Source organism: Tamandua tetradactyla, chromosome 7 (assembly GCF_023851605.1).
Source record: "Tamandua tetradactyla isolate mTamTet1 chromosome 7, mTamTet1.pri, whole genome shotgun sequence".
NCBI lineage: Eukaryota > Metazoa > Chordata > Mammalia > Pilosa > Myrmecophagidae > Tamandua > Tamandua tetradactyla.
In genome coordinates this window covers 18,713,480-18,737,986 of record NC_135333.1, presented here as the reverse complement: position 1 = coordinate 18,737,986, position 24,507 = coordinate 18,713,480, and the positions used below count along the sequence as shown (strand labels likewise).

Below are 24,507 nucleotides of genomic sequence, written 5' to 3'. Positions count from 1 at the left end.
CTCTCAACTCTGTTTGGAATCTCTCAGCCATTGACACTTTATTTTTTCTCATTTCACTCTTCCCCCTTTTGCTCGAGAAGATTTTCTCAATCCCCTGATGCTGAGTCTCAGCTCATTCTAGGGGTTTTCTCAATCCCCTGATGTTGAGTCTCAGCTAGTTCTAGGATTTCTGTCCCATGTTGCCAGGAAGGTCCACACCCCTGGGAGTCATGTCTAATGTAGACAGGGCAAGGGCAGTGAGTTTGCTTGTCTTGTTGGCTGAGAGAGAGAGAGGCCACATCTGAGCAACAAAAGAGGTTATCTTGGGGGTGACTCTTAGGCCTAATTTTAAGTAGGTTTGACCTATCCCTTGTGGGGTTAAGTTTCATATTAACAAACCCCAAGATTGGGGAAAGCCATGTCTTTTAATCTTCATTCAATATTGCTGGGTGGGATATTTTTTATTGTTTCTATGGTGATATGACCCACGCAATTGTGGGTGGTAACTTTTGATTACATAGTTTCCATGGAAATATGTCTCCACCCATTCAAGGTGGGATTGCTTGCTAGAGCCCTTTAAAGAAGGAACCATTTTGGAAAAAGCTTATGTCAACAGAGCCCACACAGCCAGAGATCTTTGGAGATGCAGAAGGAAAACGGCCCTGGGGAAGCCTTATGAAACAAGAACAGAAAGCTAGCAGATACTGCCATGTGACTTTCCAGCTAACAGAGGTGTTCTGGACACTTCAGCCTTTCTTGAATCAAGGTGTCTTCCCCTGGATGCCTTAGTTTGGACATTTTCACAGCCTTTGAACTATAAGCTTACAATTTAATAAATTCCTCTTTTTAGACGCCATTCTGTTTCTGGTATATTGCATTCTGGCAGCTTTTATAAACTAACACAAGGTGCAAAAAGTCATGAAAGAAGCAAGAGAAAAGATTTATTACACACAAGAGAAATTATATGAGAATTGAAAGCAGAGAGTCGAACAATACATGTCTGTACACTGATGTTCATTGAGGCTTTCTTCACAAAAAGGTGGAATCAACCCTAGTATCCATCAACAGATAAATGGATAAACAAAATGTGGCATATAAACACAATGGAATATTACTCAGCTGCAAAAAGGAATAAAGTTCTGATACATGTGACAACACGGATGAACCTTGAAGACACTATGTTGAGTGAAATAAGCCAGAAACAAGAGGACAAATTTGTATGATCTCACTGATATGAAGTAATTGGAATAGGCAAATTCACAGTCAGAAACTAAAGTACAGGTTACCAGGCCAGGGTTGAAGAAGTGAATGGGGAGTTAATGCTTCATTGGTACAAAGTTTTTGTTTCTGGTAATAGAAAATTTTTTATAATGGATATCGGTGAGGGTATTACAACATTGTACATGTAATTGACACCCCTGAATTACACTGAACATGGTTAAAAGGGGAAATTTTAGGATATATATGTTACTAGAACAAAAATTTAAAAAAAAAATACATGGGACTGTACGACACAGAGTGAACCCTAAAGTAAACTATGGACTATAGTTAACGGTATAATTATAACCATATGTTTCATCAATTGTAACAAAGACACTACATCTTGTGGTTGTACAGGCTGGACTTATGTTTAGTGGGTGTGGGGGAGAATATGGGAACTCTGTATTTTCTACATGATTATTTTGTGAACCTTCACTTTCTCTTAAACAACAAGAGCGGCAACAACAAAAGCAGGTGGCAGATAGGAATTGGCCCTCAGGCCACGGGTTGTCAACTGCTTAATCAGTAGAAAGAGCGTGGTATTCCAGCTCTCCTTTACTAGCTGCATGAGTTTGGAAAATCACTTAGTCTCAGAACCTTGGTTTGCTCATTCATAAATTTTATACAATGGAGAATTAAAAATAATTCCATAAACCTTAAAGTATTCTAAATTTAAAATATCTAGCACATTAAAAAAATGTCTAGTACGGTGCCTAGCAAATTCAGCAAGTGTTTTTTCATCATGCCCTTCCCTTTGAACATATTACATTATATTGGGAAATCCTATTTTACATGTATGAATGTTCAGAATAGACAATGATTTCCTCGTGAGCACCTTTCTATCTTCAGCATTTAGCACAGTATTTGGTCTAGGATGGGTCTTCCTGGATGTTTGCAAAATGGATAAATTGACAAACATTTATAATTGTAACATCCTAAATTTTTGTGTAACCCCATGCACTACCCATTCACTACTAAATAAATATTACTGAATAGATAAATCTGTTAGTGTTTTATCTTTTTATTAGGGGAGGGTAATGTTTATTTTGTTTCTTATTTGTAAATCATTTATTACTGTTGAAGGTTGATATAAGTTCAAAGGTAAAGTTGCTGACTGAGTGCTATTTGTTTTAAGTTGCTCTGCCCGGGGGGTTCTGGTGCTGGTATCTGCCCTTGTTTCAGAGCCTCCACACTTCTCTTCCACCTGGATAAACTCAGTTACTTTTTTTCTAGTAAGCCTTATTAAGTCACATCTGCAGCCTGAGAGGCCACTTCGTACAATTTATATGATTTAATGGAGGTTTTGATGTCTCCTCATTTCTGGCACTGTATGTCCACTGTTCTAAATTTGCTGGCCCATATTTTAATCTGTGATCTTTCCTTGAGTCAGAGGCCTAAAGTCAGAGAAGAAAAGAGCTGAGAGAGATCTTAGAGATAACTTAATCCCTTCATGTTTGATGATTAAACTGGGAATGTGAGAGAGTTTTCAAAGATCTTACAATTTGGAGGCAGAACCTGGTCCAAGAACCCAGGTCTTACAACTCCCAGCCCAAATTTCTCTGAACATTATAATACAGAGTGCCACCTGTAGGGTCTCTGCACATTATAATACAGAGTGCCACCTGTAGGGTCTCTGCATATTATAATACAGAGTGCCACCTGTAGGGTCTGGCTTAGCTTCCCATCACAGTTCCCTACTTTGCCAGCAGTGGCTTTTGGGGAAAGGATAGGCAATATAGGCTTTCATCTAAGGCCATGATCTAAGTGTAACATTGTCATGGTCAGGTTCATGTGTCAACTTGGCCAAGTTGTGGTACCTGTTTGTCTGGTTGGGCAAGTGCTGGCCTGTCCTTTGCAATGAGGACACTTCATAGAATTAGATCATGAGCACGTCAGCTGCATCCACAGCTGATTCCATTTGTAATCAGCCAAAGGGGAGTGTCTTCGCAATGAGTGATGCTTAATCTAATCATGGGAAGCCTTTTAAGGAGGATTCAGAAGAGACCGGCTCTATTCATGCTTCGGCTGGTGAACCTCTCCTGTGGAGTTCATCCAGACCTTCCATCGGAGTCATCAACTTCACAGCCTGCCCTGCGGATTTTGGACTCTGCATTCCCGTGGTCATGTGAGACACTTATAAATTTTATATTTGCAAGTGTTCTCTGTTGATTCTGTTTCTCTAGAGAACCCTAACTAATACAAACATCAAGTCAAATCTCCAATGATACGACCTGTTCTAGTTTGCTAGCTGCCAGAATGCTACACACCAGAGATGGATTGACTTTCAATAAAAGGGGATTTATATAGTTAATGTATAGTTCTTCAGAGGAAAGGCAGCTAACTTTCAATTGAGGTTCTTTCTTACGTGGGAAGGCACAGGGTGATCTCTGCTGCCCTTCTCTCCAGGCCTCTGGGTTCCAACACTGTCCCCGAGGTGATTTCTTTCTGCATCTCCGAAGGCCTGGGCTGAGCTGAGCTGCAAGTGCCAAGATGCTGAGCTACTTTGGGCTGTGCTACATTGAGCTCACTTATTTAAGCACCAGCCAGTTCAATCAAACATCATTCATTGCAGCAGGCAGACCTCCTAGCTGACTGCAGATGTAATCAGTAACAGAAGAGGTTCACATACCATTGGCTCATGTCCACAGCAACAGAACTAAGCACCTTCACCTGGCCAAGTTGATACCTGAACCTAACTACCATAAGACCCAAATAATTATTCAAAGTCTTCTGCTTTGGTTCAGCTGAGCAATACTGTTTGGATTAAATACATGTGCCTTGGAAGTAGACATTTCGGGGTGTTTGTGGTAGCATGATTTAACCTGGGCAGAACATGTTTTCTGCTTACATTAGGAATGTTATTACCATCTAATTATTTTTATTTTCATTTATTTCTGTCCTCAGTGAAGTAAGAATTTATTTTATTACTTTGTAATAAATTTTTTTTTTATAATTCAGTAACAGGCTAGAATAATTTGAATTTTAATACAATTTTATCAAGATTTATTCACACACCATGAAATCCATCAGATGTATACAATCATGGCTCATGGTATCAGGGTGATTTGCTTTTATGTTATCCACAAAAGAATTGCTAATCAAATAAAATAGGTAACAAGATTGCTAGAAGAATATTTATGTTAGTAAGAGAACAATGTTTTGAAACACAGGAGCCTTAAAAGCACCTATTTCTAAGTACCCAAGGGTGGATAACCAATAAACAGTTCTACCATGCTACAAGAGCAGTCCTTCCAAGATACAGGGTACAGTATATTAGGCATTATTTCTTAGTCTATTATCAGTTACAGTGTTCACTCAGCAAGCATTCCCTGAATACCTACTGCATGTCAGGAACTTTGTTAGTAAGTAAAAAGATATAGCCCCACCCTAAAGGAGCTCACAGTCTTGTTGGAGTGTTCTAAGTACTTGAAAATAACAAAACTCTGTTCCAAAAAAAATTATGCTCATGAATACATTAATTACAATAGGTTTCCATATCTTATCTGCCATTGTCCTACTCCTTACATAGCTAAGTTGTAAGATTCTCTGGCACCTACAGATATTTAGCATTTATCAAATGATTATTTAATAAAAATGTATTGAGTACCTAGTATGTCTATTAGAGAGTTATCAGTAAACAAACAAAAATCCCTGCTTACCTGAAATTTACATTATTTATTTTTGTTTCCACAGATAAGAGATTTACTGTCTACAACTAAGAAACCTGCTGGGCTAAAAGTAAGGGAAGATCAACAGCTGGGCTTTTATGTGGATGGTCTGAAGTCAATACCTTGTGAGAACTATGCACAAATCAAAAGGTTGATGGAACAAGGAGCAAAAATAAGGACCACAGCTTCAACCAATATGAATGCCAGCAGCAGCCAATCCCATATGGTCATCACCATTCAGTTCAAACAGGTGAGATTCAGGGGAATACTGTGATCCCAATTTCCCACCAAGGATGGTCCATGGGAAGAATTCTGAGTGACAGGACTGGTAATTATTCTGTAATCCTTCCAGATTTGACCTATGGGTTAAGATGGCTAGTTCCAACCAAAGAATCCAGGGTCAGAAGTGGGAAGAAGTGAGGCATCTCTCTTTTTCCTATCCCACCCCCACATCACGCCTGCATCCATGCACTCACCCTGGCCCAAGTGAGCCCACTACTGGTGGTGGAGTGGTAGAGAGGTCTACCAGATGCCCAAGGCATTCATGGGACCATAGTCTGCTGTCCCTCAAGTATATTCCATACTCTGAGGTCTGAATTTTGACCCCACATTGATCAAGGAGCTAATTGTGAAGGTCTGAGAGTGACTGTGATTTATCATGGAGAATTCTAAGAGCAAACCTTCCATACATGACCAGTATGGTGATAAGCAGCTTTCAGTTCCATGATCCTAGGGGAACCACCAGATACCTGTCAAGTACTTGGAACTTCCGAGATAATTCTTTGAAACCATGTGACCCATGTAACACCCCATTAACAAGAATCTATGATAAGCTAGAGTACAATTTTCTTCTCCATACTTCTTGATGTAGAGAGTGATTGCTACCATGTGATTTAGAAATGATTATATACAAAGCCTGGGTAAACACTACTGTTAGGTACAATTTTATCCTTCTGTTCCCTGGCCATGGCATTAGTAATAGTAATAAATGAAAATTGCCCTGCTCTGACCAGCAATAGTGGGAAAACACAGAAAGCAGAAGACATGTGTAAGTCTGACTTCTGTTTACAGGCTCTGAAGCTTTGGGAAATAACTTAATCTTTCTAAATCATTTTTCCCCTTCTGTAAAATGAAATGACTAGCTTTACTCACAGGAATGTTGGGAAGTTTCAATGTACTTTTTAAAACATTTTTTATTGTGTATATACATACAAAAAAACAATAAAGTTCAAAGTACTTTGTAACAAGTAGTTATAGAACAAATTCCAGAGGTTGTTATGTGTGCTGGTTTGAAAAGATTTATGTATCCTAGAAAAGCCATGTTTTAATCCTAATCCCATTTTGTAAAGGCAGCTGTTTCTTCTAATCCCTATTTAGTACTGTATGTTGGAAACCTTAAATAAATTATCTCCATGGAGATGCAACTCACTGAAAAGTGAGTGTTAAACTGGATTAGGTGGAGATGTGTCTCCACCCATTCCAGGTGGGTCTTGATTACTTTACTGGAATTCTATAAAAGAGGAAACACTTTGGAGAAAGCTGGAGATTTAGAGAGAGCAGAAAAGGATGCCAGAATGCTGCAGAATGACATAGCTATGAGAAACATTTAGTCCACCAGCCAGTGACCTTTGGAGAAAAAGAGGGAAAATGCCTCCCAGGGAACTTCAAGAAACAGCAAGCCAGAGGAGGGAAAGCTAGCAGATGTTGCTGTATTTGCCATGTGCCTTTACAGATGAAGAGAAACCCTGACCATGTTCTCCACATGCTTTTCCTGATGAGAGAGAAACCCTGAACTTCATCAACCTTCTTGAATCAAGGTTTCTTTCTCTGGATACCTTAGATTGCACATTTCTATAGATTTGTTTTAATTGGGACATTTTCTCAGCCTTAGAACTATAAACTAGCAGTTTATTAAATTCCCCTTTTTAAAAGCCATTCAATTTCTGGTATATTGCATTCTGGAAGCTAGCAGACTAGAACAGTATGTGTTACAGTTCCACAATTTTAGGTTTTTCTTTCTAGCTGCTCCAAGACACTGGAAACTGAAAGAGATATCAATATAATGATTCAGCAATCATACTCATTTGTTAAATACTATCTTCTCTGTTATAGCTCCTCTTTCTCCTTTGATCCTTCTCTCAATTTGGGGGGTATGTGGGATATGCCCATTTTAACTTTTTCTATTTGGAAAGAGATGTTGATAATATGGGATAGGGATAGTACGCCTTGGGGTACTCCTCAGTAGCCATCGCAGTGGTATACCCAAACACCACTAACATTCCACCTAAGTACACCAAAAATACTATTAACCCTAAAAAAGACCCACAAAAACTTAAAACTAACCCACAGCCCACACCACCACTAATTACCAACCCCAGCCCCCCATAAATAGGGGATGTTTTTAGAGAGGGTAGCCCCTCTGCATTTCAGGACTTATCGGGATTTATCTGGCCTAGGAATCCATCTAGAGGTTGTACGTCTCTGAAAAGTAATCGTAGTGTATGAAACTTTTGTAGAATCTCAGATTAAGCCCTAGGTGTTCTTTAGGGTTGACAGAAATGTTTTTGGATGGGTAATTAGCAATATCTGGTAATTAGCAATATCTATCTGAAGCTAGCATTAGAATAGCCTCCAGAATAGCCTGTTGACTCTATTCGAACTCTCTTTCCACTGATACCTTATTTTGTTACATTTCATTTTACCCTTTTCATCAGGCAGGCATTGTCAATGACCTGTCAGAAGTGGGAAGAAGTGAGGCATCTCTCTTTTTCCTATCCCACCCCCACATCACACCTGCATCCATGCACTCACCCTGGCCCAAGTGAGCCCACTACTGGTGCCAGGGCCAGGCTCATCCCTGGGAGTCAGGTCCCACATTGCCAGGGAGATTTTTGCTCCTGGATGTCATGTCCCATATAGCAGGGAGGGTAGTGATTTTCCTTGCAGAATTGAGCTTAGAGAGATGTTGCTTAGCCACATCTAAGCAACAGAAGTGGCTCCCTGGAAGTAACACTTAAGCATAACTATAGGTAGACTTAGCTTCTCCACTACAGAAATAAGCTTCACAAGAACAAGTCTCAAGATCAAGGGCTTATCCCATTGACTTGGGAGCCCTTAATGTTTGAGACAGTATCAGGTGTTTCCCCAGCAGTAAAGTTTAATAGTTCCATATTTTTTTCTCCCATCCCTCAAGGGACTTTGCCAATACTTTTGATTATCTGCACAATATACCCTGAGATGTATCTGGGCCTGACCTTAAACTATACAGAATTATAAGGGCTCATTCCCATTCTGGGCTCCATGTGTTTCGATTGTTTAAATGATCTACCCATTACAGGTTGAGTTAGGTTATGTGCTTCCTCTGGTCTCATACAGTATGTGAAGTTCTAAAATAATGACAGTGTCATCCTGACCCTGTATTCTGATTTACCTGAGTTCCAATCTGATCAGTTTCATTCTTATCTCTAATTGAAGCCTGATCTTTTTTTTTTTTTTTCGGTTTCTTTATCAGTTGTTGTATGTAGCAATGCTGACTTTAAGAGATGCAAAAGTCCACCTCTGAGTTTTAGGTGTTATACAGTGTCACAGTCAGTTTGATATGTCAACTTGGCCAGGTGGTTGTACCTATTTGTCTGGTTGGGCAAGTGCTGGCCTGTCTTTTGCTATGTGGACATTTCATAGAATTAAATCATGATCATGTTGGCTACATCTACAACTGATTCCATTTGTAATCAGCCAAAGGGAGTGTCTTCTTTAATGAGTGATGCTTAATCTAATCACTGGAAGCCTTTTAAGAAGATTCAGAAGAGACAGGGTCTCTTCCTGCTTCAACTGGCAACCCACTCCTGTGGAGTTCATCCAAACCCTCCATCGGAATCATCAGCTTCACAGCCTGCCCTGTGGATTTTGGACTCTATGTTCCCATGGTTATGTGAGACACTTTCATCAATTTTATATTTATGAATATTTCCTGTTCATTCTGTTTCTCTAGAGAACCTTAACTAATACAACTTAGTACCAGAAGTGGGGTGGTTCTTAAAAAACAGAATCTTAAAAATGGGTTTTCATGAATGGTTTTCTACTCTGACTGTACTCAAAGGCACTAAGAACTCTGATTGCCATAATCAGAATGATATTGCCAATCCATGGAGTGAGTTAGCAAAAGAGATAGTCAAAATATCACCATTTGATTCTTCTAATGCTTCACTTGTATAAAGCAAGGCTCTGGGGGATAATGTTTTTGACACCTTTATGGAGTTCTGTGGAAATAGGAAATATAGAGATTTTGGCTGGTTGTTGTTAGATAGACTGTATACATTAATGAGTGAAAGGGATGGACTTAAGGCTTCAAACGAGAAGCTTATGCGCCATTTGACAGATGTAGATGTTTCTGTGAGTGTCCTGAAGGAAAATCTTATTTCCTGTAGCCACAGACTTGAGATCTCTGATAATCAGACACAGAATCTTCTTGTTAGAGTAGCAACTTTACAACGTAAATTGAAATCTCATTCTTGCATGTTGTCTGCCATTAAAGTGAGGGCTTTGATTGGAAAGGAGTGGAACCCTAAAAAATGGGATGGCTATATATGGATAGATAATGATGTTGGTGGTGAGGTTGAAACCCTAGGTCATGCTGAGTCTTCTCTAGATAACCCTGTAATAGTCTGCCCTGAGGACATAGCTGCCCCACCTCCAGCCTGCCTTGAGGAGGTGGCCACCCAACCTCCACCTGAATGGATTAGTCCTACAGTGATTAATCCTGTTTCACCAGATGAAACTGCAAATGATTGCCCTGAAGCAAATGGCTTGGAAGAGATTTTTAATTATTTTCATGACCCACCACCACCACCCCTCATTTCTTCCAGACCTATAACTAGACTAAAGTCCCAACAGATCCCTAAAGGTGAGGTACAAAGTATCACACATGAGGAGGTACATTATACTCCAAAAGAACTGTGTGAATTTTTCCAATTTATATAGACAGAGATCAGGAGAATATGTGTGGCAATGGATTTTAAGGGTGTGGGATAATGGTGGGAGGAATATAAGGCTGGGTCAGGCTGAATTTATTGATATGGGCCCACTAAGCAGAGATTCTGCATTCAATGTTATAGCTCGAGGGATTAAAAAAGGCATTAACAGTTTGTTTGGATGGTTGGTTGAAACATGGATCAAAAGGTGGCCAACATTAACTGAGGTTGAAATGCCAGAACTCCCCTGGTATAACGTAGATGAGGCGATCCAGAGGCTTAGAGAGATTGAAATGTTAGAGTGGATTTATCATGCAAAGCCTACTCTTCACCCCAGGAATGTCTGGAGGATGCACATTTACCAGAATAGTGAGAAATAAATCTGTGAGACTAGCGCCATCATTCCTGAAGAGCTCTGTGGCTGCACTTCTCTGTAGGTCAGATATTACTGTGGGAAGTGTTGTCACTGAACTGGAATCCTTAAACATAATGGGGATGACCAGATCCCAAGTTGGCAGAAGCCAGGTGGCAGCACTTAATCGCCAAAGACAGGGTGGACGTGGCTATTGTAATAGACAGGGAACTCAGAGCAGGTGTCAAAATAATCTGACACGCAGAGATTTGTGGCATTGGCTAGTAAACCATGGGGTACCTAGAAATACGATAGATGGGAAGTTTCCTAAATTCTTGTTTGAGCTGTATAAACAAAAGAGTTCTAGGTCAAGTAAACAGAAGTCTAATCTGAATTACAAAAACACAGAGTCATGGCCCCTTAATCAATTACCAGACTTGAGATAGTTTACAGACCCAGAGCCCTTTGAATGAAGGGGAGGCCAGTTCCCTTTGGGGGAGAACCCTGTTACACTGCCACAAACCTGTACTGTTAATCTCACTCCAAGCCTTCCCCAAGGAGACCGACGACCTTTTACCAAGGTAACTGTGCAAGGGGAAAAGGAAATGATCAGATATTGGGGGGATTATTAGACACTGGTTCAGAAGTGACATTAATTCCAGGGGACCCAAAACATCACTTTGGTCTACCAGTCAGAGTGGGGGCTTATGGAGGCCAAGTGATCAATGGAGTTTTAGCTCAGGTCCATTTCACAGTGGGTCCAGTGGGGCCCCAGACCCATTTTGTAGTTATTTCCCCAGTTCCAGAATGCATGAGGGGATAGACATACTGAGCAACTGGCAGAATCCCCACAATGGCTCTCTAACTTGTGCAGTGAGTGCTTTCATGGTGGGAAAGGCCAAGTGGAAGCCACTAGAGCTGCCCCTACCTAGCAAAATAGTAAATCAGAAGCAATACTGGATTCCTGGAGGGATTGCAGAGATTACTGCCACTCTTAAGGACTTGAAGGATGCAGGGATGGTGATTCCCACCACATCTCCATTCAACTCTCCTATTTGGCCTGTGCAGAAAACAGATGGGTCTTGGAGGGTGACAGTGGATTATTGTAAGCTCAACCAGGTGGTAACTCCAATTGCAGCTGCTGTTCCAGATGTGGTATCATTGCTTGAGTAAATCAATACATCTCCTGGTACCTGGTATGCAGCTATTGATCTGGCAAATATTTTTTTCTCAATAGCTGTTAGTAAGGACCAACAGAAGCAGTTCACTTTCAGCTGGCAAGGTCAGCAATATACTTTCACTGTCCTACCTCAGGGGTATATCAACTCTCCAGCCCTATGTCATAATCTTGTCCACAGGGACCTTGATTGTTTCTCCCTCCCACAAGACATCACACTGGTCCATTATATTGGTGACGTCATGTTGATTGGACCTAGTAAGCAGGAAGTAGCAACTATTATAGACTTACTGGTAAGGCATTTGCGTGCCAGAGGATGGGAGATAAATCCAGCAAAAATACAGAGACTTTCCACCTCAGTGAAATTTCTAGGTGTCCAGTGGTGTGAGGCATGTTGAGATATCTCTTCTAAGGTGAAGAATAATTGCTGCTTCTGGCCCCTCCTATGACCAAAAAAGAGGGCCAACACCTAGTTTGTCTCTATGGACTTTGGTGACAACATATTCCTCATTTGGGTGTGCTACTCTGGCCCATTTCTCGAGTGACCAGAAAAGCTGCTAATTTTGAGTGGAGACCTGAACAAGAGGAGGCTCTGGGGCAGGTCCAGGCTGCTGTACAAGCTGCTCTGCCACTCAGGCCTTATGATCCAGCAGATCCAATGGTGCTGGAAGTGTCAGTGGCAAATAGAGATGCTGTCTGGAGCCTTTGGCAGACCCCTATAGGAGAATCACAATACAGACCCTTAGGATTCTGAAGCAAAGCCTTATCATCTGCTGCTGATAACTCCTCTCCTTTTGAGAAACAGCTTTTGGCCTGCTACTGGGCCTTAGTAGAGACCAAACACTTAACCATGGGCCACCAAGTTACCATGAGACCTGAGTTGCCTATCATGAGCTGGGTGTTGTCTGACCCACCAAGCCAGAAAGTTGGGCATGCACAGCAGCACTCCATCTTAAAATGGAAATGGTATATATGAGATAGGGCCAGAGCAGGTTGTGAAGGCCCAAGTAAGTTACATGAAAAAGTGGACCAAATGTCTATGGTCTCCACTCCTGCCACATTACCTTCTCCATTCCAGACCAGAGCTCTGGCCTCTTGGGGAGTTCCTTACAGTGAACTGACTGAGGAAGACAAAACTCATGCCTGGTTTTCAGATGGTTCAACACATAAACATGCAGATACCACCCGAAAGTGGACAGCTGCAGTGCTACAACCCCTTTCTGGGTGTCATTGAAGAACAGTGGTGAGGGGATATCCTCCCAGTGAGCAGAACTTCAAGCAGTGCACCTGGTTGTTTATTTTGCTTGGAAGGAAAACTGGCCAGAGGTGTGATTGTATACAGACTCATGGGCTGTTGCTAATGTTTTGGATGGATGGATGGTCAGGGACTTCGAAAGACCATAATTGGAAAATTGGTGACAAAGAGGTTTGGGGAAGAGGTATGTGGATAGACATTTCTGAGCGGGCTAAAAACATGAAGATATTTGTGTTCCATGTGAATGCATACCAGAGGGTGACTTCAGTAGAGGAAGATTTTAATAATCAAGTGGATAAGATGACCCATTCTGTGGATACCAGTCAGCCTCTTTCCCCAGCATTCCCCAATGGGCTCATGGTGGTAGGAATGGAGGTTATGCATAGACTCAGCAACATGGACTTCCACTCGCCAAGGCTAACCTGACTACAGCGACTACTGAGTGCCCAATCAGCCAGCAGCAAAGACCCACACTCAGGCCCCGATATGGCACCTCATTCCCCGAGGTGATCAGTCAGCTACCTGGTGGTAGGTTGATTACACTGGGTCACTCCCTCCATGGAAGGGGCAGCGATTTGTTCTAACTGGAATAGACACATACTCTGGATATGGCTTTGCTTTTCCTGCACACAATGCTTCTGCCAAAACTACCATCCGTGGGCTTACAGAATGCCTTATTCATTGTCATGGTATTCCACACAGCATTGCTTCTGATCAAGAAGCACACATCACAGCAAATGAAGTGCGGGAATGGGCACATGCTCATGGAATTCTTTGGTCTTACCATGTTCCCCATCATCCAGAAGCAGCTGGATTGATTGAATGGTGGAATGGCCTTTTGCAAGCTCAATTATGGTGCCAACTAGATGGCAATACCTTGAAGGGCTGGGGTCATGTTATCCAGGAAGCTGTGTATGCTCTGAATCAGCATCCTCTGTATGGTGCTATTTCTCCCATAGCCAGGATCCATGGGTCCAGGAACCATGGGGTGGAAATGAGAGTGGCACCACTCACGATTACCCCTAGTGATCCAGTAGGAAAATTTTTTCTTCCTGTCCCTGTGACCTTGAACTCTGCTAGTCTACAGGTTTTAGTTCCAAAAGGGGGAAGTGCTTCCACCAGGAGAAACAACAGTGATTCCATTGAACTGGAATCTAAGACTGCCACCTGGTTACTTTGGGCTATTTATGCCCCAGGATCAACAAGCCAAGAAGGGGATACATTACAGGCTGGGGTGATTGACCCTGACTATCAGCAGGAGGTAGGACTGCAACTACATAATGGAGGTAAAGAAGAATTTTCTTGAATATAGGAGATACCCTAGGGTGTCTTTTAGTACTACCATGCCCTGTGATTAAAATCACTGGAAAATTGCAACAACCCAATCCAGGGAGGACTACCAATGGCTCTGAAACTTCAGGAATGAAGTTTTGGGTCACCTCACCAGGCAAAGGACCATGACCAGCTGAAGTGTTTGCTGAGGGTGAAGGGAACATGGAATGGGTAGTGGAAGAAAGTAGTGATAAATATGAACTATGACCACGTGATCAGTTACAGAAACAAGGACTGTAATGCTGTTTTGTTCATGTTATACTATTTAAGTTTTAAGATATCAAGTTTAAGAATAAATATTACCCAAGGACTTGCATCCTATTCTGGAGGGATTTAATGTGTTTCTGGTTATATGCAGGACAGTTGAGTATTGTTGAGTATTGCAGACTATTACAGGGTTATCTAGAGAAGACTCAGTATGACCTAGGGTTTCAACCTCACCCCCGACATCATTATCAATCCATATGTCACCAACCAATTTTTCAGGGTCGCACTCCTTTCCAAATCAATGCTCTCACTTTAACAGCAGACACCATGCAACATTGAGATTTCAGTTTATATGGTAAAGTTGTTACTCTAACAATAAGATTCTGAGCCTGATTTTCAGAGACCTCAAGTCTACAGCTGCAGGAAATGATTTTCCTTCAGGATACTCATAGAAGCTTCTACATCTGTCAGATGTGCTTAAGCTTCTCGTTTGAAGCCTTAAGCCCATCCCTTTCACTCCTTAATGTAGCCAGTGTATCTAACAACAACCAGCCAACATCTCTATACCTCTTTTTTCCACAAAACTCTGTAAAGGTGTCAAAAACATTATCCCCCAGAGCCTGGCTTTGTACAAGTGAAGCAGTAGGAGAATCAAATGGTGATATTTTGACTATCTCTTTTGCCAATTCACTCCATGGATTGGGAGTGTCATTCTGATTACGGGAATCAGAGTCCTTAGTGCCTTTGAGTCCAGTCAGAGTAGAAACTCATTCTTAAGATTCTCCTTCTTCAGAACTGCTCCTGGTACCAAGATGTATTAATTAGGATTCTCTAGAGAAACAAAATCAACAGGGAACATTTGCAAATATAAAATTTATAAAAGTGTCTCACCTGACTGCAGGAATGTAGAGTCCAAAATCCGCAGGGCAGGCTGTGAAGCCAATGATTCTAATGGAGGGTCTGGACAAACTCCAGAGGAGAGTCTCACCAGCCAAAGCAGGAAGAGAGCCTGTCTCTTCTGAATCCTCCTTAAAAGACTTCCAGTGATTAGATTGAGAATCATTGATTGCAGAAGACACTCCCCTTGGCTGATTACAAATGTAATCAGTTGTGGATGCGGCTGACATGATCATGATTTAATTCTATGAAATGTCCTCATAGCAAAAGACAGGCCAATACTTGCCCAACCAGACAAACATGTACCACCACTTGACCAAGTTGACACATGAACCTGACCATGACAATTACCATGACCATTTTTTTTAAACATTTGCATCTCTCCAGCAAAAGAAAGAAAAAAGAAAAAACTCATACATGCCATACCCCTTACTATTTACTGCCTTTCATTGACCACTAGTATTTTAATCTATTCAATTTATTTTAACTTTTGTTCCCCCTATTATTTATTTATTTTTATCCATATTTTTTACTCATCTGTCCATAGGATAGATAAAGGAGCATCAGACACAAGGTTTTCACAATCACACAGTCACATCTTGAAAGCTATATCATTATATGATCATCTTCAAGATATATGGCTATTGGAACATAGCTCTTCAGTTTCAGGCACTTCCCTCTAGCCACTCTAATATGCCATAAATTAAAAAGAGATAGCCATATAAGGCATTAAAATAACCTCCAGGATAACCTTTGAACTGTTTGAAGTCTCTCAGCTGCTGACACTTTGTTTGTTTTTTTAATTAACAATTTTTTTTTTTAAATATAACAACATGCAAACACGAACATTCTTACCATATGAACATTTCATTCTTGGCATATCATTAATAACTCACAATATCATCACACAGTTGTATATTCATCACCATGGTCATTTCTTAGAATATTTGCATCAATTCAGAAAAAGAAATAAAAGGAAAAAACTCATACATACCATACCCTTTACCCTTCCCTCTCATTGACTGCTAGTATTTCCATCTACCTAATATATTTTAGCCTTTGTTTCCTCTATTTTTTCTATATTCCCTACCACTCCCTTTCGTTGATCACTAGCATTTCAATCTACTAAATTGTAACATTTGTTCCCCCTATTATTTATTTTTATTCCATATATTCTACCTGTCTGTTGACAAGGTAGATAAAAGGAGCATCAGACACAAGGTTTTCACAATCACACAGTCACATTGTGAAAGCTATATCATTATTCAATCATCTTCAAGAAACATGGCTACTGGAACACAGCTCCATTTTCAGGCAGTTCCCTCCAGCCTCTCCCTTACATCTTGAATAACAAGGTGATATCTACTCAATGCGTAAGAATAACCTCCAGGATAACCTCTCCACTCTGTTTGGAATCTCTCAGCCATTGACACTTTGTCTCATTTCACTCTTTCCCCTTTAGGTCGAGAAGTTTTTCTCAATCCCTTGATGCTGAATCTCTGCTCATTCTAGGTTTTTTCTCAATCCCTTGATGATTCTTTATTTTGACTTATTTCTCTCTTCCCACTTTTGGTCAAGAAGGTTTTCTCAATTCCTTGATGCTGAGTCCCAACTCATCCTAGTATTTCTGCCCCAAGTTGCCAGGGAGATTTACACCCCTGGGTGTCATGTCCCATGTAGAGAGGGGAAGGGCAGTGAGTTTGCTTGCTGTGTTGGCTTAAAGAGAGAGAGAGGCCACATCTGTGCAACAAAAGATGTTCTCTGGGGATGACTCTTAGGCCTAATTTTAAGTAGGCTTAGCCTATCCTTTGCAGTGATAAATTTCATAGGAACTGTGGTAGTTAGGTTCAGGTGTCAACTTGGACACGTGAAGGTACCCAGTTCTGTTGCTGTGGACATGAGCCAATGGTACATGAAGCTTATCTGTTGCTGATTACATCTGCAGTTGGCTAGGAGGTGTGCCTGCTGCAATGAATGATATTTGATTTAATTGGCAGGTGCTTAAATGAGAGAGCTCAACACAGCAAAGCTCAAGCAGCATACCTCATTTCAGCACTCGCAGCTCAGCCCAGGCCTTTGGAGATGCAGAAAGGAATCACCCCAAGGAAAGTTGTTGGAACCCGAGGCCTGGAGAGAAGGCCAGCAGAGATCACCCTGTGCCTTCCCACATAAGAAAGAACCTGGTTGAAAGTTAGCTCCCTTTCCTCTGAAGAACTATACATTAACTGAATAAATTCCCTTTTATTGAAAGGCAATCCGTCTCTGGTGTTTTGCATTCCAGCAGCTAGCAAACTAGAACAGGAACAAACCCCAAAATTGAGGGCTTGGCCTATTGATTTGGTTGTCCCCCCTGCTTGTGAGAATATCTGAATTCTCCAAATGGGGGAATTGAATTTTCCCCCTGTTCTAGTTTGCTAACTGCCAGAATGCAATATACCAGGAATGGAATGGCTTTTTAAAAGGGGAATTTAATAAGTTGCTAGTTTACAGTTCTAAGGCTGAGAAAATGTCCCAGTTAAAACAAGTCTACAGAAATGTCCAATCAAAGGCATCCAGAGAAAGATATCTTGGTTCAAGAAAGCTGATGAAGTTCAGGGTTTCTCTCTCTCAAGTGAGAAGGCACGTGGCAAACACAGTCAGGGTCTCTCTCTCAGCTGGAAGGGCACATGGCGAACACAGAGTCATCTGCTAGCATTCTCTCCTGGATTCCTGTTTCATGAGGTTCCCCAGGAGGCGTTTTCCTTCTTCATCTGCAAAGGTCGCTGGCTGGTGGACTCTGCTTCGTGGTGCAACAGCATTCTCTGCTCCCTCCAAATCTCTTATTCTCCAAAATGTTTCCTCTTTTTTAGGACTCCAGTAAACCAATCAAGACCTACCCAAATGGGTGGAGGCATACCTCTACCTAATCCAGTTTAACAATCACTCTTGATTAAATCACATCTCCAGGGAGATGATCTAATTACAGTTTCAAATATACAGTGCTGAATAGGGATTAGAAGAAGTGACTGACTTTACAAAATGGGATTAGGATTAAAACATGGCTTTTCTAGGGTAGATACATCATTTCAAACCAGCACACCCCCTTTCTCCCCATTCCCCCAAGGGGATTTAGAAGCATTTAATTCTGAGGAATTCCCGTTTATCTATTTTTTTTTCTTTCATTGCTTAGGTGTAAACTTTAGGAAACTACCTCCTATCACTAGATCTTTTTTTTTCTTTCTATCACTAGATCTTGAAGATGTTTCCCTATAGTTTCTTATAGGAATTTTATGGTACTGGCTCTTGTATTTAGGCCTTTGATCCACTTTGAGCTAATTTTTGTATAGGGTGTAAGGTAAGGTCCTCTTTCATTCTTTTGTTTATTGATATCCACGTCTCCCATGCCCATTTATTGAGAAGACTATTCTGTCCCAGTTCAGTGGATTTGGGGACCTTGTTGAAGATCACTTAACCATAGATTTGGTATCTATGTCCACACGGTCAATTTGATACCATTGGTCAGTACTTCTGCCTTTGTGTCAGTACTATGCTGTTTTGACCATTGTGGCTTTGTAATAAGTTTTAAAATCAGGAAGTGTTAATCTTCCCCTTTCTTGTTCTTTGTTCCCCCTATTACTTGTTTATTTTTTATCCATATTTTTTACTCATCTGTCCGTACCCTAATTAAAAGGAGCATCAGGCACAAGGTTTTCACAATCACAATCACACAGTTACATTGTAAAAATTACATCATTATACAATAAACAAGGCTATTGGAACACAGCTCTACAGTTCAGGTACTTCCCTCCAGCCACTCCAATACACCATAAACTAAAAAGGGATAGCTATACAATGTGTAAGAATGACCTCCACAATAACCTTTTTTTTTTTAAATTTTTTTATTAATCAAAAAAAAGAAAAGAAATTAACACAACATTTAGAAATCATTCCATTCTACAAATGCACTCAGTAATTCTTAGTATCATCACATAGATGTATGATCATCATTTCTTAGTACATTTGCATCGATTTAGGAAAAGAACTAGCAAAACAGCAGAAAAAATATAGAATGTTAATATAGAGAAGAGAATTAAAATAATAATACTAATAATTATATATATATATATATATAAAGGAAAAAGAAAAAAAACAAAAACAAAAGATACAAACACACAAACAAACAAACAAAAAACCATATTTCAGGTGCAGCTTCATTCAGTGTTCCAACATAGTTACATTACACTTAGGTATTATTGTGCTGTCCATTTTTGAGTTTTTGTATCTAGTCCTGTTGCACAGTCTGTATCCCTTCAGCTCCAATTACCCATTATCTTACCCTGTTTCTAACTCCTGCTGGTCTCTGTTACCAATGATATATTCCAAGCTGATTCTCAAATGTCGGTTCACATCAGTGGGACCTTACAGTATTTGTCCTTTAGTTTTGGGCTAGACTCACTCAGCATAATGTTCTCTAGGTCCATCCATGTTATTACATGCTTCATAAGTTTAGTCTGTCTTAAAGCTGCATAATATTCCATCGTAGGTATATGCCACAGTTTGTTTAGCCACTCGTCTGTTGATGAACATTTTGGCTGTTTCCATCTCTTTGCAATTGTAGATAATGCTGCTATAAACACTGGTGTGCAAATGTGTCTTTGCCCTTAAGTCCCTTGAGTAGATACCTAGCAGTGGTATTGCTGGGTCGTAATCCATTCTGCCATTCTATGTCTTTTGATTGGGAAATTCAGTCCATTAACTTTTAGTGTTATTACTGTTTGGATAATATTTTCCTCTACCATTTTGGCTTTTGTATTATATATATCATATCTGATTTTCCTTCTTTCTACACTTTACTCCATACCTCTCTCTTCTGTCTTTTCGTATCTGACTCTAATGCTCCCTTTAGTATTTCTTGCAGAGCTGGTCTCTTGGTCACAAATTCTCTCAGTGACTTTTTGTCTATAAATGTTTTAATTTCTCCTTCATTTTTGAAGGACAATTTTGCTGGATATAGGAGTCTTGGTTGGCAGTTTTTCTCTTTTAGTAATTTAAATATATCATCCCACTGTCTTCTAGCTTCCATGGTTTCTGCTGAGAAATCTACACATAGTCTTATTGGGTTTCCCTTGTATGTGACAGATTGTTTTTCTCTTGCTGCTTTCAAGATCCTCTCTTTCTCTTTGACCTCTGACATTCTAACTAGTAAGTGTCTTGGAGAACGCCTATTTGGGTCTATTCTCTTTGGGGTGCGCTGCACTTCTTGGATCTGTAATTTTAGGTCTTTCATAAGAGTTGGGAAATTTTCAGTGATAATTTCTTCCATTAGTTTTTCTCCTCCTTTTCCCTTCTCTTCTCCTTCTGGGACACCCACAACACGTATATTTGTGCGCTTCATATTGTCATTCAGTTCCCTGATCCCCTGCTCAAGTTTTTCCATTCTTTTCCCTATAGTTTCTGTTTCTTTTTGGAATTCAGTTGTTCCATCCTCCAGTTCACTAATTGTAGCTTCTGTCTCTTTAGATCTACCATTGTAGGTATCCATTGTTTTTTCCATTTTTTCTTCTTTGTCTTTCACTCCCATACGTTCTGTGATTTGTTTTTTCAGATTTTCTATTTCTTCTTTTTGTTCAGCCCATGTCTTCTTCATGTCCTCCCTCAATTTATTGATTTGGTTTTTGAAGAATTTTTCCATTTCTGTTCGTATATTCAGCATTAGTTGTCTCAGCTCCTGTATCTCATTTGAACTATTGGTTTGTTCCTTTGACTGGGCCATATCTTCAATTTTCCGAGCGTCATCCATTATTTTCTGCTGGTGTCTGGGCATTTGATCAGATTTCCCTGGGTGTGGGACCCAGCTGGTTGAAAGCTTTTTCTGTGAAATCTCTGGGCTCTGTTTTTCTTTCCCTGCCCAGTAGGTGGCGCTCATGGCGCTCGTCTGTCTGCACGGCAGTTGGCCCGGGAAACCGCACGTGGAGGGCGGGGCGTGTCGCCGGCCACCCTGGCTTGGGGAAGTGCCGGTCCTAATTGCCCAGCTGGCCCGAAACGCCAAGCGTGACGGGAGGGCCCCGCTATCCAACGTTCCCAGTCAGACCGGGGAGCCACGTGCGTGGAGGGGACCCCAGTCGCCAGCCGCCCCGGCCGGGAAAACGCGCGCCCCTCGGGTAGCTCACCGCAGCAGATTCTCCCTGCCCGTTCAGCTGTTCCAGAATGGGGTACGCTGTCTTTTTGGTCTCTGTCGTGACTCCGGGAGCCGTTTCGTATTGTTTCTGTTTCTTTAGTTGCTTTTCTGGAGGAGGAACTAAGACCCGCGCGTCTTACTAAGCCGCCATCTTCTCCGGAAGTCCCTCCACAATAACCTTTTGACTCTATTTGAAATCTCTCAGCCACTGAAACTTTATTTTGTCTCATTTCTCCCTTCCCCTTTTTGGTCAGGAAGGTTTTTTCAATCTCTTGATGCTAGGTCCCTGCTCATCCCAATACTTCTGTCCCATGTTGCCAGGGAGATTTACACCCCTGGGAGTCATGTCCCATGTAGAGGGGGAGGGCATTGAATTCACTTGCTTGTTGGCTTAGAGAGAGAGGCCACATGTAAGCAACATAAGAGGTTCTCTGGGGGTGACTCTCAGGCCTAATTTTAAGTAGGCTTAGCCTATCCTTTACAGGAATAAGTTTCATAGGGATGAACTCCAAGATCTAGGGCCCAACCTATTGATTTGTTTGTCTCCACTGCTTATGAGAATATCAGAAATTCTCCAGTCGGGGAAGTTGAATATTTCCTCTTTTCCCCCCAGGGCCCCAAGGGGACCCTGAAAATACTTCTTTATTCACTGCCCAAGTTACTCTGGAATATATTGGGGCTTCATATTAACCTGGACAAATCAAGAAAGTCTCACACCCTGTTCATGATTCCATGTACTTATCGTGTTCAACTAAATTGACTATACAAGTTAAAACAGGAAACACATTATCCAAAATATAAATTTTGCACCAAATAAACATCTCTCCCTTTGGTCTTTTCCATCTTTTTTGCCATTTGTTCTTTTGTGCATTTGAATTCAATTGTCCTGTTCTCTAGTTCACTTATTCTTTCTTTTGCCTCTTCAAATCTGCTCTTGTATGTCTCTAGTATATTTTTAATTTGGTCTACAGTCTTTCATCTCTGTGATATCTGCTATTTTTCTACTTATTCTTTCTTCATGCTCTTCTAGTGTCTTGATATCCTTTATGTCATTAGGCAACCCATTGAATTTATGTAGTGGAGTCATATGAACATCTTTGATTAGCTGTTTCAGAGTCTGTATCGCCTCTGGTGTTTTACTTTGGATATTTGGCTGGGCCATATCTGCCTGCCCCATCTTCATGTATTTTGTGATTTTCATTAGACTTTGAGGCATTTGATCTTTTTTTTTTACATGGGCAGGCACTGGGAATTGAACCCAGGTCTCTGGCATGGCAGGCGAGAACTCTGCCACTGAGCCACTGTTGCCCACCCACGTTTGATTATTTTAATAGGGTTATTTTGCAAGTTGGTTTCCCTCAGTCATCTATGGTTTTGTATTTGCTTGGATTTGTATTGAAGATCTCCTTCTGCACTTGGTTCTTCAGTAATTCCCCACAAAACTAAGGCCCAGACCTCATGCAGGGGAAGCAATTCTACTTGAGAATCTGTTTGAAGGTAGACAGACAGACAGTTTACTGGACTGTACTTTGTTTCTCCCCAACAGATGGTGCTCTTGGCCACCCCTTCCCCTCAGGCCCACCTCTCCCTGACTGAGGCAACTGGGTGAGCTGGATGGAGACCTGGAACAATTCCAGCCAGGTCTACTGGTCCCAGTGTGCTCTGAAAACCTCCAACCCCCAGGGCTGGGGAGTGTGCAGTGTGTACCTCAGCAGAGATTGTGCTTGTGGCCTGAAGGGGCTGGTGGCTCCCAGACCCCTGCTTGGAATGAACTTGGGTTATGGAACTGGGTATGTCAGCTGCCCTGTCCACAGCCAACCGGGAAATGTCACATGGGGCAGGGTAAGGGGCACAGCCTGGGGATGCAGGTTGCAGGGGCACAGGGTGTGGCATGGGGCACAAAGTTGGTGTGTGGGACATGAGGCAGGGACAGGGTGTGAAGTGTAAGGTGGTACGGGGGGGTGGGACACAAGTGTGCAGGTTCATGGAGCTCAGGGCGCATGTGTTGGGGGTGTGGGAGGGCGGGTACAGGGGACATAGCTGCAGGGGGTTGGGGGCGTAGAGTGCAGTACAGGGAGGTGCAGGGACAGCACAGTGGGGTGCGGGAAGATGGCACACATGGGTGTGAAGTGCAGCATGCAGGCCCTGGGGTGCAGGGCATGGGGTCTAGAGGCACAGCCTGGCTTGCTTCCTCATCCCACCTCCATCCTCCTGAGGGCTCCAGGTCTCTGTATGGAAAGGGGAGCAGTAGGCTCTGTGTGCTAGCTGGATGGTCCCTATGAGTAGGGAGAGCAAGTTTACTGGCACCCGGGTTCCCCGAGGGAGTGCCTGGCTGCAGAGCTGAGGAGCTGGTATCCCAAGTTAGCTGCGGGGCAGACAGTGTCCTGGGCACAGCCTCTTGTCCCAATGGAGTCACGATGGTGCCCGCTCCCCCTGTTCTCTGCATCACAGTTCCCCAGCTTTGTCATGCAGGGCACCCCTACGTAGTATAGAAAGCCCTCTCAGGTCACTCACACCCTGGAACCGCTGTCCTGGTCATTTTTCTTTCACTTTTCTAGTTGTTGCTTAGAGCAGGGGTGTACTCAGCCTATCCTATTCTGCCATCTTCCCAGAATTCAAGATAATGCATTTTAAATAAGTTTGTAAACTTTTATGTACAATTCATTAGTTTTTACAATGTTAGCAAACTTTATAAACTTTATATATGGTTTTCCCTGGTATTTTTTTTAACTTATTTATTGTACAGCATGACATATATACAAAGCAAAGAAATAAAAAAGCAATAGTTTTCAAAGCACTAGTCAACAAATAGTTACAGGACAGATCCCAGAGTTTGTCATGGACTACCATACCATCATCTCAGATTTTTCCTTCTAGCTGCTCCAGAGGCTAGAAGGCTTAAATATTCTTTTTATCATCACAATCAACTTTCCTTTTCTTTTCTGTGAAAACATATATACAAAAAAGCAATAAATTTCAAAGCACAACACCACAATTAGTTGTAGAACATATTTCAGAGTTTGACATGGGCTACAATTCCACAATTTTAGGTTTTTACTTCTAGCTGCTCTAAAATACTGGAGATTAGAAGAGATATCAATTTAATGATTCAGCAATGATATTCATTTGTTAAATCCTACCTTCTCTGTATAACTCCCCCATCACCTTTGATCTTTCTATCCCACTATTTAGGGGTGTTTGGGCTATGGCAATTCTAACCTTTTTATGTTGGAAGGGGCTGTCACTGACATGG

The 24,507-nt window shown here is 41.5% G+C and overlaps 1 protein-coding gene across 1 annotated transcript in view; it reads left to right on the top strand.

The window, feature by feature from the left end:
• LOC143690374 (kinesin-like protein KIF28P) overlaps window positions 1-24,507 on the top strand; it is a 187,815-nt gene that overhangs the window by 35,449 nt on the left and 127,859 nt on the right. Inside the window, 1 exon segment of the mRNA XM_077168175.1 lies at window positions 4,933-5,157. Coding sequence (XP_077024290.1) covers window positions 4,933-5,157 — 225 coding nt within the window.